Raw genomic sequence first — 19,669 nt, forward strand, 5'->3', positions numbered from 1 at the left:
CATGTTGCGATAATCAGGCCGGCAGGGGTTGCCAGCCTCAAGATCTTATCTCAATTGAACAAAATAGGTACACAAATCCATCAGCTGATGGTTGCTGGATGTTTCCAGGCCTGCCAGGCGATAAACGACTGGAATACTGCGAGCATGAGACTGAGCACTCCGACGACTGCCGGGATTATCAACGCCAAACCAGCCACCAAGAAAAAGTTCCTCTCTGTCGTCTGCCACTTGATCCATTTCTCAAACTTGGTTCAAGGAGGTCGATTACGAACCAGATCATGCAGAAGGGTAAGCCTGTCGCCCCAATAGCTGTACACGAAGTCCTCGGTGCCATCCTTGAGCATTTTGTAGCCTTCGTGAATTGCACTTGAAGGATCAAAATCCTTTTTTCTTGACAAGCTGCTCCAAGATTGCCATTGACCTCGCATCATTGTAACGGAACAGTATCGACTGTATAGAATGTAGCGTTTCAGCAAGCAGCCGTGGGCTCAGCGTTCCCCTAGTTGTGTTAGTAAATAGTCTATTCCTGTTTTCCTTCAAGGGACCATACTTCTTAAGAGCACTTCCAATTCCTGCCTCTTTAGGGCTGTTAGTAGGTCCCCACATATCCAAATGGGCCTTTGATGTAGGAAACGTGATGAAACAAATAAACGATCCGATGTTCAGGATCAAAGAAAAGCTGGTTTGCCAGATTTTCTGTTGGTCGAAACTCGATTCCCAGGCGATCTCGCAACTTCCATGTTTCCAGGGCTTTCTTCTCCCTGAGAACCTCTTCCATGAGTCCTTTCCTTTCCGCAGGCGCCTGTGGAAAACATTTGATGCCGAAATCAAGGATGCTTTTGTCAGCTAGCCTCGAGGGCTGCTCATATCAGCCGATAGTGTAATTAGGTCTCTCAGAGTCGGTGGTGTTGGAGTCAATCATCAACAATGCTTGAACCGCAAACCTAACAGCATCTTCTAATTACCGCGGGGAGTAATGGTGCGGCAAACAGTCTTGCATTATGATTTCCTTGGTTGCATTTAACGTAAGTTTATTGTCCGTTTCAAGGCTCCGGATGGTTGACAAAATCGAACCATGAGTGATCAGTTGTCTCAACAAGTGTGAAGGATTATCAATCTCCACGATGTGGCTTCCGGTTGCGGTACTGAACAGTCTATCGTAGACCCCGAAGTAGGCCGGAAAGTCGCCATGTTTTTCGAGCACACTACCGGCAATCTGGTTTTTATAGCTATCAGTCGACATTTGGTGGTTTGTTAAGTTTCTGGTAAAAAAGGGGGGGAGTATGGAATATGACAAAACAGACCTACGGTTTACCACTTTCCAAGCATGCATGCACAGCCACGCCCTGGGGTTCTTCCCATGACAGACTACAAGGCTCACCACAAAACAATTGGCACAGTTAACCCATATCAGATTGTTGTGAACAATGCCGTAGAGTATAATCATGAGGCCTCTCAGGATAGGTACAGAATAGGCCTTTAGAAATACTCAAAAGGCCGATTAATTTGCTTTTAATGTATGGTTGATAAACCGGAATATAGTAGGGGTTGACTTCCTTTTGGTGTGCTAATTTTTTTTGTGGTGAGGGTGACTACCCAAAGCACTTTGTCTCTTCCAAACCCCTCATTTTCCCCCAACTGATTTTCTTTTCAATTCAACCCAGCTTTCATCGAATCCCTACCCCTCCATTGTAACCACCGCTTTCTGAGAACACATGATTTTCACAGTTTTCGTGTCGAATCGAGAACAAGTTCTTCTCCGCGCGGAGTGGCCCCTTATGGCGGATGTTGATGTCGCACAGGCACTGCCCAATTTTGCACACATGGGTATCAATTCATTGGATGATCCATCCCAAATTCGATACCTGTAGCTCGACCTGATAATAGTACTGCGTCAAGACCATACGGCCTCAATGCTCCGATTGCACATCTATACTCAGGTCAAGAGCAGGACCACAATTGTTTCGCTGACGCACTAGCAACACGTCCTGTTGTACCAAATCCACCAGCAAGCAATACCGTCACGTCCCACGACGGCCCAGCGACTGCCCCGCATATCAGCGACTGACATTCTCCAGTAACAGACAATTCCTACGACCTTACTTACCCTATACCCGGACTGAAAGGCGAACTGCGATACCCCAAAGCTAAAGTTGAATGTGGCAGGTGGACTGCAGCGCAGTACAATGAAAGGTTCAAGTTCGTCACCGAAGAAATGAATCGAGCAGTCAACTCCCACCCCGATCTCCGAGATCATGCCAGGTCCATCAGTTACACACACGAGATGGTGGGAAGCTCGCCAGCAGCCGCTCGACCCTGTATAATAATTGTGTTTAGCTCCATGGAACACTTCAAACCCTTTAGGCAGCTCTTCAACGATCGCCTCAAAAGTCCCCTCTACTGCAACAAACCACCTCTGGCAACCCGACTCCGCGGCCAAAAGGGCAGCGTAGCACCGGTGCCACCGTTCGAACTTATATACTACCGCTACCCGGTTAAAGCAAAGGTGCGAGCACCGGTAACAGTCCCAGTCCAATTACGGCAGCAACATGGTCTGGAGCCAGAGTTCAGTCTGGGTCACAAGCGGCGACATTGGGTTTGACTGTCGGAGTTGGCAATCTGATCGGTGTGATAACGGTTGACCACATCTTCCCACGTGATTCACAATGCGTCGAGCTGGACGACATGGAGGACGAGATGGACGAAATCGCGTCTTTCAACATCCCTGATGATTCTGACAACAACTCGGAAAATAAATCAATAGATGGTTCAAATTCTTCATCCGTTGATAGCGAGGACGCGGCTGAGATCGGGGCGCTTTGGACTGATACTGACGCCGAGTATCTGGACGACTATGACGATGACGATCTTCATAGCGAAGATGTCTCTGTTGTCGTCGTCGAGAATTACGAAAGTCATGATTTGACCTGGGAGAGGATCTCACCACCACATCTGCTCTCATGCCGGGAGGCATACTTGGACTGGTCACTGTCAAAGCCTTCGAATCACCCAATGTCCCCACGTCCCAACCTCTACCGACCCCCAATATCAGGGGGCCACAAGGTCAGCCTGCATGCACTGGCAGCGGCTCCTCGATTTCATGGCGTCCTTGTATACATGGTGTCTTGCATCCGAGGAGTCCTTTCTGGAAGACTCTTGGACAAGGTGGCCATGATTGGTTCCGGACCTGGGCGAGATCTGTGTGAGGCTTGGACGATCATGCTGGATTCGAAAAACCGTAAGCTACACATCTCAACGAACCCGTACATTCGTGCTGTTTTCTTCCCATAGAAGCCTTAGATGGGGAGTCTAGTTCGCTCATCATCGATCAAGAAACTCATCAGATTTACGGCCATCTCGTCGGCTTCGATCCTTGTGGTAGCGGATAGATCGCGCCGATGGTCAAGATCTTTTCTCGAATCTAGACTCGGTTTGGGGTGGATGTAGTCCATTTGTATGAGCCACCCGCTGACCTGCCTACTGACATGAAGCCATCCACACCAATCCAAAGCCGCGAAACAGGCGAAGTTTTACTTGACGCCATTGAAATAACGCTACCGGGGGTGTCATTTTTGCCGCAGATCTCAGCTTCCACTCGAGATCTTGAAGTCAATGAGAAGGAGCCAGCCCGTGAGCAAGACGAAGCGCAGGTCCCAAGCCCAGCGGCAATCAATTTTATGGAGGAGACCTCCGGAATGATGTCCATGGCCCACACTACACTGCAGCAACATGCACGGATAACCCCTACTCCTCAAGTGTCGGCAGTGTCCCATAAACCCACTTCCGCCTTCACTGATGCACCAATACAGTTGTCAGACGCCCTGATGAAATCTATGGTTGAAACCTGGGGTGGAAGCTGGTTTTTGTCAAAAAGCAGATTGCCAGCTATCCTGAACATCCCGACTGTCATTTCCAGGGAAATTGGGTTCTGGTTTTGGAAGATATACTGCCAAAAACTGAGCAATATTTCTTTCCCTATCTTCTACATTCACTCCCCTCAGTCTTCCAATGAACATCAAGCATCCAAGCGCAGACAGAAAATAGAAATCGAAAATAAAACGGGCGGTAAAAATAAAGGTACTTTGGTACTTGGCGAAGTAGCTACATCGAACTTGTATTTCCAGGCTCTCAAGCGGAATGATCATGAAGCATAACTCTTTGCATGTCTGGGCATACAAAGCCGAAATCATGATTATATGTACTATCGGAAGGAATGCGTTTTGCTGAGGATTTAGCTGAACGACTGGATAACGCTTGGATGTCCGTGTACGTTTGTACCACCACCAATAACGATGTTTCGAACATGCGCAACTAGCGCCAGCCGTTAAGGCGCCAACCCCATCAAATGCCTAACATGCGAGGTTAATGATCTAGGCATCGAAACCGCCTTCAAGGGTCAGCATCACATCAAGCCCACAGGGACTCTCGCTAATCGCCTCGATAATTGCTTATAATAGGTGTCAAACAACAGTATGGGGTTCAAACTTAGTCAATTGGTTGGTTGTCTTGGGGAGAGAGGTGCAGGTGGCTGGCCAACCAAGGCAGGTTCTCAAGTAGAGGGTTAGGGTCTGCCTTTCTCCAGCCGGTGATTCAATTTTTTAACAAGAGCAGTAAGATATAGACAGCTACAGTCGCATACAAAGCAGGTTACGACAAGATTAGTTGCAGGGTCCACATGGGGTTTTTTTTTTGCGCAAGTTGGGTGAAGTTGGCTTGCGCAACGATACATGACATTGGGTTTTACTTTTATTCATAACCACATTAGATAGCGGACAGGCCAGGAGCGCCAATAACCCCCTTTTTTACCTGCGCTAAGCAAGGCGGATCGGAAGGAACTTCCCCTGTAATTATGAGAAGGTCAGAGAAACTTTCGGCTCGAGCTTCCAGTTTCGACGTGAGCTATATTAAAACCTGAACGGTTCGGCAACGACGGTTGGACCTGATCGGGTTCCAATTGGAGGACCATCCGACATCGCGACCAATCGCCAACGGTGGCTTCGCTGTAGAAATGTGCCTACCCCGCTCAATCAAGCTCGGAAGCTGAGTTGCTGCGTGCTCTCATTATTTCTTCTTCCATCATCCCCGCTCCCAGTATTTCTGACGACGAGCTAAACTCTACCTCAGAGCGCCATACTCAACTCTATATCGGAACTGCCATTTCAGAGCTACCTTAGATGATGTCCAAGCGACCATTAAGTACGGAAAACAGTGGCAATACTACGGCCGAAAGTAGAAAGAGGGGGAGAATAGCTTCTGATGGTTTGGAGACATCGGGAGCCAATATCTCTCGACAAGGAGCGAATTCGGAGTATACAGTCGGCTGGATTTGCGCTCTAACTACGGAATCTGTAGCAGCCCGAGCCTTCCTCGATGAAGAATACGGCGGCCTTGAAGCAGTCGCCCAGCACGACAACAATAGCTATATCTTGGGCAAGATCGGCAGTCACAATGTCGTAATTGCCGTCCTGCCTGATGCAGAATATGGCACAACGTCCGCGGCGGCAGTAGCCCGAGACATGCTTCACAGCTTTCCGAACGTACGCATTGGATTGATGGTCGGCATCGGAGGTGGTGCGCCTAGTCGGAAGCGTGATATCCGACTCGGGGATGTAATAGTCAGCAGTCCCGGTGGCGGGAAAGGCGGCGTATTCCAGTACGACTTTGGCAAGACCATTCAGGATCAGACGTTCCAAGAGACTGCATTCTTGGACCAACCACCCACGGTGCTGCGGGCGGCTGTAAGCACGCTCAAAGGCACATACGATATGAAGGGCCACCAGCTTGTGGCCGATGTGGAAATGGCATTGAAGAAGATCAAGAAGCGGAAAAATTACAGAAAACCTACTCCAGCAAGCGATAGATTATACAGATCCGACGTTGTACATCCTTCGCACTCGTCTGAAAGCTGCGAGATCACATGCGGTAATGACGAGGCCAACTTGGTGGTCCGAGATAAACGAGATGAAGAGGACGACGATCCCGCAATTCACTACGGCTTAATTGCCAGTGGAAACCAACTGATGAAGGATGCGCGTATCCGGGACAAGTTAGCGGATGAAAAGGGGGTTCTTTGCTTCGAGATGGAGGCGGCCGGTTTAATGAACCATTTCCCGTGCCTAGTGATCCGCGGGATATGCGACTACTCCGACTCGCACAAGAACAAGGATTGGCAAGGATATGCGGCAATGATGGCAGCGGCCTATGCGAAGGATCTTCTGCGTCAGATCCCGTCTAATAAGGTCGAGGAAGAGAGGAGGATTGGCGAAGTGGTTAATTCACGTTAGTAGTGCAGCTCCAATTATAGAATGTCATCTAACTATGAGCAGTCCAAGAGGGCCTGGGATGCCTACACCAGACGACGAATGAGACCAAAGCTGAGGTCGAAACTATGAGACGCAATCATCACCTCGCTGAAGTTGAGAGATGGCTCTGCCCACCCGACGCATCGACTAACTTCAAAGAAGCGAGAAGAAAATGGCACGAAGGGTCTGGGCTATGGTTCCTCGATAGCCCTGCCTTCAATGAGTGGAAGTGTGGATCACATCATCTGTGGCTTCACGGCTTAGCAGGATGTGGCAAAACTGTCCTTAGTGCGACGATAGTGGATCATCTCCAGAAGAGGAACGATTGCATAGTCCTGCAATTCTACTTCGATTTCAACGACACTTCGAAACAGAAGGTGGACGGCGTGTTGCGCTCTCTTGTCTTTCAGCTCTACAAATTAGGATCTAGTTCTAATGAGCTTAACAGCCTATACCAATCCCACTTCGACTACCAGAGACAGCCAGACAATCCAAGTTTAACAAAAACACTCCATGCAATGATGAAGGACTCGAAAAATATTTATCTAGTCATGGATGCACTAGACGAGTGCACAGAGAGAGGGGAACTGCTCCAATGGATGATGGAATTCTTCAACGCGCCCGACCTAGGCCATGTTCGTATGATCGCCACTGGCCGGCCAGATGAAGAGTTTCTGAGACGTATTCCCGGTTGGATAGGTAAAAACAACTGTTTGCAACTCGATAAAGAGGCTGTCAACGCCGACATACGCTCCTATGTCACGGCAAAGCTTGAGCAGAGTCCCGATTTCTTGGAAAAGGAACTGTCTCAGGATCTTCGCGAACGGATTCGGAATGAAGTCGGAGATAGGGCTGACGGGATGTGGGTTTCCTCCCCGGCTGTCCATATAGCTAAACGAATATCTAACATTTAGCATAGGTTCAGATGGGCAGCATGTCAATTGGCTAGCCTTGCAAAATGTATGAGTCCCAGGGATATCGAAACAGCTCTGAAGACTTTGCCCCGGGATCTCAATGAGACATATCAGCGCATGCTCCAAAACATACCAGCAAACCTTAAGAAGGATGCTATACGTCTCCTACAGTTCCTTGTCCACGGCAAGCGGCCGTTGACGCTACATGAGGCCGTAGAGGTAATAGCCACACAGACGGATGAGGAGCCACGAGGCTTCGACCTAAAGCGCAGGCTTTTTCGCGGTGACGATATTCTACAGTACTGCCCCAGTCTAGTGTCGGTTATTGATGTCTTAGCTTATAACGGGGCTAGAAAAGAGCTCCACCTTGCCCATTTCTCAGTCAAAGAGTATCTTCTGAAGGAAGGGCAGTTTGGTCTACCTCTTGCTAGCATTGTCATTACCAGGACTTGTTTGACATACCTTACTGATATTGAGGGTAGATGGTGGGAAATTAAGAAGAGATTTGCGATGGCGCAATATGCGGCGATGTATTGGATGGACTATGCCGCTTTGGCGGAAAGATCAGAAGACGTTGTTCAAATAAGTATCAAGTTTTTACAGGACGAGTCGACTTTTCAGCGGTGGATTCAGCTGTACCAGGCGGACAATATGCTGACCAGAGCACCGGGTTCTCGACAAGAATTAAGACTCTATTATGCTTGCCTGGGTGGACTTGCAGCAGTCTCAAGAGCCTTGATAGACGGAGACGCCGATGTCAACGCGCAGGGCGGCCTTTACGGTAACGCTCTCCAGGCTGCTGCAAATGGAGACCACCGAGATGTTGTTCAACTTTTGCTGGATAGGGGTGGCGATGTCAACATACAGGGCGGCCTTTACGACAATGCTCTTTACGCTGCTGTAAATGGAGGCCACCGAGATATTGTTCAACTTTTGCTAGACAGAGGTGCCGATATCAACGCACAGGGCGGCTATGACGGCAATGCTCTTTACGCTGCTATAAATGGAGGCCACCGAGATATTGTTCAACTTTTGCTGGACAGGGGTGCCGATGTCAACATACAGGGCCGCCTTTACAACAATGCTCTTTACGCTGCTGTAAATGGAGGCCACCGAGATATTATTCAACTTTTGCTGGACAGGGGTGCCGATGTCAACGCACAGGGTGGCGATTACGGTAACGCTCTTCAGGCTGCTGTAAATGGAGGCCACCGAGATACTGTTCAACTTTTGCTGGACAGGGGTGCCGATGTCAACGTACAGGGTGGCTGGTACGGCAACGTTCTTTACGCTGCTGTAAATGGAGGCCACCGAGATATTATTCAACTTTTGCTGGACAGGGGTGCCGATGTCAACGTACAGGGTGGCTGGTACGCCAACGCTCTTTACGCTGCTGTAAATGGAGGCCACCGAGATATTATTCAACTTTTGCTGGACAGGGGTGCCGATGTCAACGCACAGGGCGGCGATTACGGTAACGCTCTTCAGGCTGCTGTAAATGGAGGCCACCGAGATATTATTCAACTTTTGCTGGATAGGGGTGCCGATGTCAACGCACAGGGCGGACGTTACGGTAACGCTCTCCAGGCTGCTTCAAAGGGAGGCCACCGAGATATTGTTCAACTTTTGCTGGACAGGGGTGCCGATGTCAACGCACAGGGCGGCGATTACGGTAACGCTCTTCCGGCTGCTTCAAATAGAGGCTACCGAGATATTGTTCAACTTTTGCTGGACAGGGGTGCCGATGTCAACGGAAAGGGTGGCTGGTACGGTAACGCTCTCCAGGCTGCTTCAAATAGAGGCTACCGAGATATTGTTCAACTTTTGCTGGACAGGGGTGCCGATATTACAGCTCTCGATAAAAATGTAAGGTACGTCTCATGGATGGACGACCTCTATTAGAGGATATACCGACGTAGTTAAGCTTCTTCTGCATCACTGTGAAGCTAATGCTATTTGAAAGGACGACGATGGCCGGGCGGCATTGTTTCATGTTACACGGCAGGGTCGTTATATGTTAGTGCAATTCTGTTTAACTAAGTTTCCATCGGAGCTACACACCAAAGACCACTACGATGCAACGCTGTTGTTCGGAGCTTTAAGAAATGGGCATAATAAAGTTATAGAATTCATATTAGGGATATTATTAGCATTAACTTTAGGGATGTTACTTGTCGGACACTAATGCAATAGGCAGGGAAGAGTCGTAGTTATCAACTTATCTAGCTCTTTTCCCGCTATGCCGAAGAGGTTATTGACTTGCAAGTTGACTCGGCAGATACATGTATGGAAAGCAGACCAGTCCCGTTCAGTTAGTCGTTGGCTTGGTGTGACATTTGTATATTGTGTGTCGCAGACGGCAGCGATTACTAGCAGTGTAACATCTATAACGTTAGCAGTGGCGACTTTATATATATGCCTCGAGTGTTTCGAGTTTGGGGTTAAATGTCGAAATGCGTCACATAATTAGGAACTTAAGCAATTAGGAAATACCTCTTGTCAGCGATATCGCATACAACTTAGACTAGCCTTTGCTAGAAGTTGATATCCCGAACTAAATAAATAACCTTTTAACTAGGGCCGCATTATTGCGCTCGAGGAATAGGATAACGCTAGTTCAGTATAAGCCGTCGCTTTTTTTACTGATAGCGCTGCTCCACCATTCAATTAACTAGTCTAAGGAGATAATGTAATTTCTTCGCTTCCAAACTAAGAAAAGGCTGATGTTGTGCCGTACGATCCACTGAGATATTATACAGCCTTTTCTAGGTAGGAGCGCCGATATCAACGTACAGGGCGGTCATATACGGCAATGCTCTCCAGGCCGCTTCAAGTGGAGGCCACGAGATATTGCCCACTTCTTCTGGACAGAGGCGCCGATATTAACGCTCTTCGGGTTACTTTGCGTATTGATAAGTCTTTGTCTCCTGCATACTTGGATCGTCCGGTATATGCTTAAGGTCTTTAAAGTTACTATCGGAGAATCCGGACTGAAACAAAATACTAGATATTACCGCCAAAATCTTATAGCAGGGAAACTAGAGAACTAGTTTGCAAGCTACTATAGAAAACTAACTATGCTAATTGTAATAGCTCTAGGAGTCACTATATATATAAGACTTTATCGGGGCACACCCTCCCAATTAGGGTTAGAGTTTTCTATAGGCCCTGAATTTTCAGCCGAACTGCTCCCAACGGCTACACTATTCCCAAAGACCCACTTAATTGCAAGTCAACCTCTGGCACTTTGATTTTACAACTGTAATTTCTGCCTCTTACAACTTCTCTCAATTACGGTCTTCTCCCACGAATTCCATCGCCAGCCAGCCAGAAATACGCGCGCATGAGCGTTTCAAGATGTTTAGACGTAGAAAAAAGCCCTTGAAAAATGGGATCTGGGCGCTAAAGGCTTAGAAACGCGTTTTCTAAGCTCTTTGGCTGAGGCAGCAATATGGGTGTGTGTTACAGTTAACCTAACGGCAGGTCGCGCAGTATGTGGGGCGCAGGACGTCCCCAGCTAATCATTAGGGAAGTTAGGAGATAGCCAATTGAGGCTGGCCAGAGAGTGCTATGGCGCCAAGGCCCACGAGCACTCTGCAGGATGCAATGTGCTAGGAGTGATCGAGGGCATAGCACGACGAGCACTTCAGGGTCTTAAGGTCTATATATACGGAGGAACTGGCTAGTGTAGATAGACAGTTCCGCAGTATGCAATACAAGTCACAATCGTTGGTATTCAGACTATTGTGATTGAGACAAGCTATTGTTGTACACTGTTTAGCTGTACCGAACCAGGATTGTTCAGAAGTGCCTTCAACCAGTATCCCTTTCAGAGGTTCTGGATAGAGATTCGTCACATTTACACCACGCAATTTTAGTAAAAAAGCTCGCTTATATAGTTTAATAACGTATTAAACACTAGTATCCTTTTTAGATTAAGTAAGCTTTTTCGATTTGGGCGTAATATCGCGTTGTGCAGGCCGGCCGGCGCGTCGGTTACGGAGGGTTAAGAATGGTATATTGTATAGCTTTGCTGCGGCTCGGAGGCTTAATTTCGGAGTGTTTTGAATAGCTTTAACGTATATTATAAGCGAGCCGTAGATATAAGCGAGTCGTACAGTCTCTACCACGACGCGTCCTCCTTATACCTAACATTAATTTTTTCCATAACCTAATATACCTCCTACTTTAAAGGAAGCCAAGATACTTTTAGCCCTTAAGGCTCTTCGAATTAATAAAAAATTAAGCCTCCGAGCTGCAGCTAAGTTCTATAACGTACTAGCTATAACTCTTTCTAACCGACGCGCCGGCCGGCCTACACGACGCGATATAATACTTAATTTAAAAAAGCTAACTTAATCGGAAGAGGAAGTTATTATCCGATATATTATTAAGCTATATATATAAGCTTTTCTATTAAGATTACGTAGCGTAGAAGATATAGCTAACTAACTATTACGCGTACGCGACGCGCCCCCTATTAGTAAGCTCTAGGCATATAACTTCGTTAAACGCTAGCTATAGCTCCGTACGCGTTTTACGCGTAAATACAACTATTAAAGGGCTAAATACGAAGATCCGAAGGTTATTACCGAATAGTTTACGCTCGTTGTCACGGTTCTGGAAGACAGTGGGGCCACGAGGGACCAATCAAGACTGGACCGCGCCGTCGAGCGGGGCTCACGGTCCAGAAGGGCAACGGACCAATAAGATGGGGACCGGGGACCGCGGTGGGGCTCACGGTCCACGGTCCGGCATCGGCCAATCAGGAGCGGACCGAGGACCGTCTGTAAGTCAACGGTCCACAGTCCACGGGTCTATATATAGGGAGGAACTGGCCGGCGTAGATAGACAGTTCCGTAGTATGCAATATAAGTCACAATCATTGGTATTCAGACTATTGTGATAGAGACAAGCCATTGTTGTACACTATTTAGCTGTACCGGACTAAGATTGTTCAGAAGTGCCTTTAACTAGTGTCCCTTTTAGAGGTTCTGGATAGGGGTTCGTCACACTCGTACGGAATACTAAAGCTAAGTACGGTATTATAAATAACGATATTTATAACTTCGACGAAATTAGGTTTATAATAAATATTATTTTCGCAGGTATAGTAATTACGACCTCGGACGGCTTTAGTAAAGCGAAACTAGCTTAGCTTAATAACCGCGAATAGGTAACGGTAATCTAAAGAGTTAATACTTTTAATTAAGCTATCTCTCTTTTTATTATTTTAACCGCGTAATACTACTTTATTAATTAATATACTGTTGAAATAGGTGCTATTGAGGCCTGTAAATATAGGCTCAAATAGCTATCGGCGCAGTACACTGAGAGCGAAGAAGACTTTGACTGCAGCATTCGACAGTTGCCGTGGCACTGAAGGAAGGAGGATTACAGGGCGGTGCCCTGTAATATATAGAAGAGAATCACTGTAACATAGGCTTGTGAGGCACTGATGAGTGTGGTGAACCAGTATATTGATTGAACCTTGTAGACTAAAAAATACCACAGTGGATAGGGTGTGAGGCAGAGGTCTTATAGGCCATCGGCCTATTACTTGCTCCCCGAGGGTGATTCCGTTCCCGGCCTGAACGCGCGTTTCCCGGCCCGAACGCCCGCTAAGTGCGCTATCCAAATATAAGGTTACAGGCCACGTTGCCGCTACCGTTTGACCACTGCAGGCCACGTTGCTGCTACCGTTTGACCACTGTAGGCCACGTTGCCGCTACCGTTTGACCACTGCAGGGCACCGGCCTTAGCGCTCGGCCTTCCGGGACCTCGGATTGCTTCCGGAGGCCGAGCCTCCGCTCCGGCAACCGCAGTCCCTAAACACTGCTGATTCAAGCTATCGTATTGCCTCTGAGGCCCTGTAATATACAGGGCTCAGATACACTGTAAAATCCACAAACAGAAGCTGTATTTTAACATATACCGAGTATAATCTACCGTCTACCTAGCGTATCGTAATTACCGATAATAGCTAGACTATTAATCCTGTAAGCCTAAATTAAATTAAGTATTTCGATTACTATACGGCGCCCCGAATAAAAAATAAATACCCGTTATTAATCCTCGACGGCCACGAGAGCTATTACTCGACCGAATTCAAGCGCTATTACTAGCAAAATAATATTATTACGCTTTATATACCTCCATATTCTTTATACTACCTCCAACCACTCGATATCGGCTACTTTAGACCATTAAAGCAGGCGTATAGCCGCTAGATCGAGGACTTAATATATATATATATTAACTATATAAATAAGCTCGAGTTCCTCTATGCCTTCCGCGAAGCTTTCTTCGCCTTTATAACGGAAAAGAATATATAGGGTAGCTTTGCGGGTACTAACCTTATATTATACGATTTAGAGAGGGTATTTTCTAAGCTAAATATAAAGCTTTATATACTAATACCCCTATCCTTAAGGCCGGGCACAGTACTCCCTTAGCTCTCCCCAATACTATATAACCCTCGAGAAGCTACCTTACAGTTAAAGCTTATTAAAATTCGGATATTAAACCACTAGGATAGCTCTCTAATATCTATATTAGCTGCTGTAGATCGATTAGTTAAAGGTACGATAACTGTAATATACGAGGTGGCTCTTCTACGTATAGAGCTCTCGGCACTGCGAAAGGCCAATAAGGCACTTAGTAAGAGACGGAGAGCCAAAAAAACACGTGTAAGGCTTAGAGGGTTACTTACCGTATAAGAGGCATAGGATCTACTGGATTAGAAGGCTGTGAGCGAGCAGGTAATCCAGGAAAATCGACAAAGTGGTGGTGGTACAGGGGGGTCTCGTACGAAGACTCAGTGCTGTGATATATGCGGCAAGCTTGGCCATAATGCGCGCACTTGCCAGGATGCTGAAGAAGCCTCAGATTCAGCTGCTTCTGATGTAATTATAGTCGGTTCCTAGTGTTATGGTCTAGCAATTGAGGATAGCTGTTGTAGGGTGGTGGAGACTGTACGACTCGCTTATATGTACGACTCGCTTATAATATACGTTATGTGACGAACCCCTGTACAGAACCTCTGAAAGGGATACGGGTTGAAGGTAACTTCTGACAATTGGTTCGGTGCAGCTAAACAGTGCACAACAAGATGTCTCAATGTAAACACAAGATACCGTGAATACAAGTGTGAATTGCATACTGCGGAACTATCTACGAGCTATCTAGTTCCTCCGTATATATAGACTTATGATTCTCCTCGATCATGGTGATCATTCCGCTCTTTCCTAATGATCACAATGATTGCTATGATCCTTCTCTGGTTCTTTATTGGTCGTACTTCCGTGATCACTGTACTTCCCAGTCTTATTACCCATGATCGCCCAAATCGCTGCGACCTTGTTCTGATTGGTTGGTGACCTTGCACTGCTCCACCCGTTCCCGATGTTAAGGTTGTGACACTTTAAGGGCTAAGATTATCCTGGCTTTATTTAAGGTAGGAGGTATGTTGGGTTGTAGAGAAAGTTGATGTTAAGTGTAGGAGGACGCGTCGCGGTCGAAAAGTGACCGGCCCACTTATATGACCGACTCACTTACAAAGTACGTTATACTGGTTCACTACACTCTCTTCCAGGGCATAGATCCCTGTAGTTCAGTGCCTACTATCTTATTTACAGGGCATAGTTCCCTATACTTACCTTCCTTCGGTGCCACCTCAAACCGTCGTACCTCGCAGTTCAGGGACCCCAGTCTTCACGGTAATTGCTTCCATTTACTGGCAGGGCCCAATCAACTGGCCGCCGGAGACGTATCTTAGCAATAGATATATCTTAACTTATTCATAGTTTGCTTCTCTTGAAAACTATAAGCTAATTTCAAACGCCGCAATGATAGTTATTTTCGGATAATGCTGAAAATAACATGACCAGTAAGGAGGGTGGAGTGCGACTTGTTATTGCGACACCCCATGAGCGAGTCCGGAAACGGCAAAAGGTTTCCCTCGACCGTGAAGAACATAACTGATCACCTTACGCAACAGAGAATGCAGTATAAAACCGGCCACCCCTGATTTGTAGCCATCATGCAACGTAGCACATCAAGCCTTGGTAGAATCAAAGACGGTTACATGATGAAAAGCCAAGAGTCCATGAGCATCTTTATATTACTTCCATGCTTCGTGGTATTCCGTCCTTGAAATCCCCGTCGCCATTGCTACGGAGCCCTGACCGCAGTGTGGTTGGTGGGATACGAGGGAAGAGTGATAGGAATAATGAAATCCACTCCAGGTAACCTTCCTACATGTATATATAGCGGAGTCTGACATCCTGCACCAGACTCGTTCCTCTCTTCATCTATCAACATATATGCTATGATCTACATTCCTTTCTCTTGGTGGGCCAAGTCCCCACATCGATCATCCAGTGTGCCGTACTTACATCTTGAAGCAACGAGGGCATGTTGATTCAGGCATTGGGGGTTCCTCTTGAAGCTGGTCACTAATATGACACAAGAGATAGCTAGGATGCCAGCATGGATTGGTACCTAGCTACCTACATGGCAGCTTCAATCCCAGAGTTGCAATTCGTCCACAGTCAAAGTGATCTTGAAGATCCCAACAGTATAGAAGTCCATTCCTCTATGTTTTTCCAAGTCATTACCTTCAAACCTACCATCAAATATTTTTATCGCTTATCTGCCCCAAGCACGATCCTTACCTACATCATTTCTGAAGCACGCATGTCCACTTCCATGCCCTTGGCTGGATATTACCAAGCCCCCTCAGGCGCAGCTGGACGTGGCAACCGAAAGATCAGAGGTAGCAGAGGGGGCAATCGACATCTTGAAGTGAAGATTGGAACATGTCACGAAAAGGGCGGAGGAGACGGGGGCCGAAGCTGCTAGGATCAGACTCCTTTTGGCGGAGACTGGTTTAAACCCCTCCGATGCGATTATGGACAATTTGTTGCGGAAGATGTTGACACAATGAAGGAAGGAGAAAGGCTCCAGCGCGAAGCGGGTAGATGGACACTAAGTACATCGACCAGTCGCAGATCACACTGAAGACTGGACACCACCCAGGTACTGACCGCAAAGAAAGGCTTGCCCCTGACTAAAATAACAACAGCAAGTTGATTTTCGAATATTGGTTACAGTGACTTGCAACTAGGGAGATGTACTCTTCACAGCCAGATCCCTCGTTCAGCTAGACATCATCCATCTACCCCTTAACAATCCTCTTCCACCAAATCTCGGATCTGGCCCCCGCCAGAGTCGTTATCACAGAGATTGTCAAGTACACCTCCCCATCTTGCTCAATGACAGTGTAATTTCGCCTTTGAATTTGTCCCACGAAACGCGGTATGCTTGCCGTTGTCACTGGGCCATGCAAGACCTGTCCACGGAACTTCGTCAATGGTACCGAGGTGTTGAGACTAAACGGCCCCGCATATGATAACGAGGTCTTGCCGATCAAAGCCCAGTCATCAATACTCCCGCCGGTATTTGGTGGCCATTGGATGTCGGGAGGACGCATGTCTGGCTCCATCGAGTTCATGACCGCGGACATGTAACCGTAGCGGGTGTATGTGATCAGGCCGGCTGGCTTCTCACCCCACGGGTCGGACACTTGAGTGCCGTTTCGCCATCTGAGTGGATTAGTGTTGTGTTTTAGTTACACAGGGATTCGGTCGTGGAGCGGGGGCTTACTGGGTATTGTTGAGGAGGGAATAGGTTCCCGCGAGAAAGTTCATAATTGCCTGTGTTTTCATTTCGATGGTGGGTTGGGAGTAACAAGACCACAACAAGATATATCCAGGCACCGTTCGGGGATAGATATAAAACATCACTCGGGATCTCGGTCTTTCCCTTGACATCTGCCGTTCCACTCCCCTTTTTGTTGCCGACCCCCTCTCCGCATTTGCCGTTGTGAATTGCGCATGGCTGCGGCGAGAAGCACGGATTGGGTTTAGACCCACCGGCCGGAGGATTGGGAAATCTCACCTGGCGTTGCTGTGGGCAGGTCAGCTACCCACTGGAGCAGCCCCTTACACTCTGCAAATCTTTGGTTGTGTGTTGCAGTATCTCATTCTCTCACGTTACACATGGTGTGTTGGGAAGAGATATAACTGGCTGAACCGCGAAGATGACATTTTAATGGACGGGAATCAACGTGCCGGATTGCTAGCTTTTCTTTGGGTCCGGTGCGACCGCGTACCCTTCCGAACACACCGGACACTCTGCGAGGTCCTCTTGACGCCTGAGCCTTATGACCGCGCCCCTCTTTGTTGACTATTAGTCCAAGTAAACCACCACTGGTAAGGAAGTTCAGACTTCAGTCTGCGACAACACAGAACTCTGTGGTCGTGGATCGTTTGACTGAAGTTTGAGGAGGACGGCGGCTTGAGAACCTCACAGTAGGTAAGAGAAAGTTCTGTGCAGAAACTTGAAACTGAGGCATCTCCGAGCTTGCCCAGAAGAATGAATTCGAGGTCCGAACCATTCCGGATAGTGACTGGACACACAAAGCCTTCTCTTGGAGCCAATACAAACACGCAGCAGCAGAATATTTGCTTACCTTACTTCCAATTCTTTCGTTCTTGTGGTAGGATGATGTTTGCAATTTATCGCTTGGGTTCTCCCAACAGGCGGAGCGTCACGAATTACTTAACACATCCATGATGTACCTTGTGTCAACAGATAAGCCAAACAATACAAAGTTTTCTCACCAAAGGCTAGGTAACCAAAGCTACTGCGTTCTCCACAAGAGTTTTAAGCCGTGTGCTTGAGGAATAGACCACGCGTAGTTCCGGTAGAAGCTTAAGGGGAATCTGTTCACCTTGGTTCAATCTTTGGGAAGTTAGGCCGAGGTGACCGGTGTATCCGCTACTCACTGACATGTCGGCGGCGAGAGGTAAATAAGACAGCTACCGGGCTGTTCTCGTGAAAAGTAGATATATATATTGTCTCTTCATTGAAAACCATATTCCTTCCTTTCTTGTATTTGATATCCGTCGTTTATCTCCGGCAGCTTCGAAAACAGTTTTGTGTCAACAATTGCCCTATCGTTTACCTCTCACCGCCTTATCATTAAATTCTTCTCAGGACAACCCAAAAATGACCAACAAGTCATCGAGAACCATGACCTCACCATCTACCTCGTGGCCGCGCGGACGTGCTCTCCGTTGAAAGAGAGCTGATCGGAAAATCAGATATCATCGGTATTTACCTGAGTTGGCAGTGAGCCTCTGGGGGCCGGTGAGTGAAGATCAGGGTGCTGCCAAGCGGCAAAGTGGGAATTCATCAGAGAACTGCCGCTAGCTTTGTAGCACTGCGGCGTGGTTGTGACACCACGGTCAGCTGGCTCACGGTATGTTCTTTTTCGCAGTCAACTCGTCTGAATTCGAGGTGGAGTGGATGCCCAGGTAGCTCCGTTGCGGCCGTTGCGCTGGAGCCGGCCGACTGTGCGGATCAACCAACAAGCAACATGACCCATCATTCCCGCTACTTCAACTCCGGTCGGTTGCTCCGTGGAATGGGGGAGATTGGCCAGCCTGAGAGCCTCACTTGCTCCAGCCCAGGCTATGATATCATCGCAATACCATGAGTCCCACGGCACGATATTCACTGATGGGAACGCCCGGGCCACCGCATCAAGACTGCTCCTGCCCATGTTCACGCTCAGGTACTTAATTCCCATCTGTCCCTGGCCGAAGACCTGAATCTTCTCTTCCTCTACCAACCACTCCCTCCCCCGACGCCAGACTAACTTCACATCATCCCTCAATCAACACCACAACATACCATCCAACAATCATCAACATGAAGGTCTTTGCCATCATCGCCCTCTTCCTAGGCGTCATCAGCGCTGGTGTGGCTGCCCCAGCCGAGCCCACCACGACCATTGACCTCCCGCCCCCCGCAGGCGAAACCAATATCATCTGGAACCCCAACGCGACTGACGAAAACAACATCACGGCCAGCAGCGGCGACGCGCCCAAGTGGTTCTTCGAGATGTTTGAGGCTACTGGCATCAACTGCAATGATAAGAAGTGGATGACTGTCAGACTCAACCGATATGGCACCTTCTGCTTCAGGACCGAGATTGATGTTCGCCGCGTGCGCGTCGTCAACTCCGGCGGCTGCTCTAGTATGTCAAATATCTTGAACGAAACCTCACCATCCATGTTTTGAACTGACATGTGTGTGATAGCCACTTACTTCTCTGATGAGAACTGCACCAATGATCCCCAGCACGTCGAGGTGCCTCTTCACTGTGTCGGTTATAGTGGCGGGAATTTGATCAAGTCTGTCGTTGTTGCTTGCTAAATGGGCATGGCGCCAGACAACACCACGGCGACATCACCCACAAGGGGAAAGAGCGCAGAGAACTGGTGGGATGCGAAATTCTAGTTGAGGGAAGGCCTGTAGTCTGCGAACCCTGCTGGCAGAGCTATCTTGGGGAGGAGCAACCGGCAAAAAGACACAAGCATTCAT

General features: G+C 47.8%; 3 protein-coding genes across 3 annotated transcripts; 2 read left to right on the plus strand and 1 right to left on the minus strand.

The window, feature by feature from the left end:
* Positions 1–5,177: 5,177 nt before the first annotated feature.
* On the plus strand, positions 5,178–9,118 carry QC764_0070170 (uncharacterized protein; the record flags this gene model as incomplete). The annotated part of the gene is made up of 4 exons (XM_062940633.1): positions 5,178–6,266; positions 6,323–7,168; positions 7,217–8,061; positions 8,656–9,118. 4 exons carry the CDS (start codon positions 5,178–5,180, stop codon positions 9,116–9,118), a joined length of 3,243 nt encoding a protein of 1,080 aa, XP_062800847.1.
* Positions 9,119–16,094: 6,976 nt separating this feature from the next.
* Positions 16,095–17,134, minus strand: QC764_405740 (uncharacterized protein). Its single transcript, XM_062946866.1, has 2 exons — positions 16,883–17,134; positions 16,095–16,821 (listed from the first exon to the last, which is right to left on the minus strand). Exons 1-2 carry the CDS (start codon positions 17,047–17,049, stop codon positions 16,395–16,397), a joined length of 594 nt encoding a protein of 197 aa, XP_062800848.1. The 5' UTR covers positions 17,050–17,134; the 3' UTR covers positions 16,095–16,394.
* A 1,412-nt stretch (positions 17,135–18,546) lies between these two features.
* QC764_405735 (uncharacterized protein) lies at positions 18,547–19,659 on the plus strand. Its single transcript, XM_062946865.1, has 2 exons — positions 18,547–19,322; positions 19,386–19,659. Exons 1-2 carry the CDS (start codon positions 18,995–18,997, stop codon positions 19,499–19,501), a joined length of 444 nt encoding a protein of 147 aa, XP_062800849.1. The 5' UTR covers positions 18,547–18,994; the 3' UTR covers positions 19,502–19,659.
* The last annotated feature ends 10 nt before the right edge of the window (positions 19,660–19,669 follow it).

The sequence above is a fragment of the Podospora pseudoanserina genome, chromosome 4 (assembly GCF_035222485.1).
Source record: "Podospora pseudoanserina strain CBS 124.78 chromosome 4, whole genome shotgun sequence".
NCBI lineage: Eukaryota > Fungi > Ascomycota > Sordariomycetes > Sordariales > Podosporaceae > Podospora > Podospora pseudoanserina.

What these genes read in the sequence shown, in the direction of transcription:
- QC764_405740 (XM_062946866.1), bottom strand. Translation starts at nt 17,049, where the DNA reads ATGTCAAGGGAAAGACCGAGATCCCGAGTGATGTTTTATATCTATCCC. An exon ending in TCCCTCCTCAACAATACCCA is followed by an intron (nt 16,822 to 16,882) that starts GTAAGCCCCCGC and finishes TAATCCACTCAG; the next exon opens with ATGGCGAAACGGCACTCAAG.
- QC764_405735 (XM_062946865.1), top strand. Translation starts at nt 18,995, where the DNA reads ATGAAGGTCTTTGCCATCATCGCCCTCTTCCTAGGCGTCATCAGCGCT. An exon ending in CAACTCCGGCGGCTGCTCTA is followed by an intron (nt 19,323 to 19,385) that starts GTATGTCAAATA and finishes TGTGTGTGATAG; the next exon opens with CCACTTACTTCTCTGATGAG.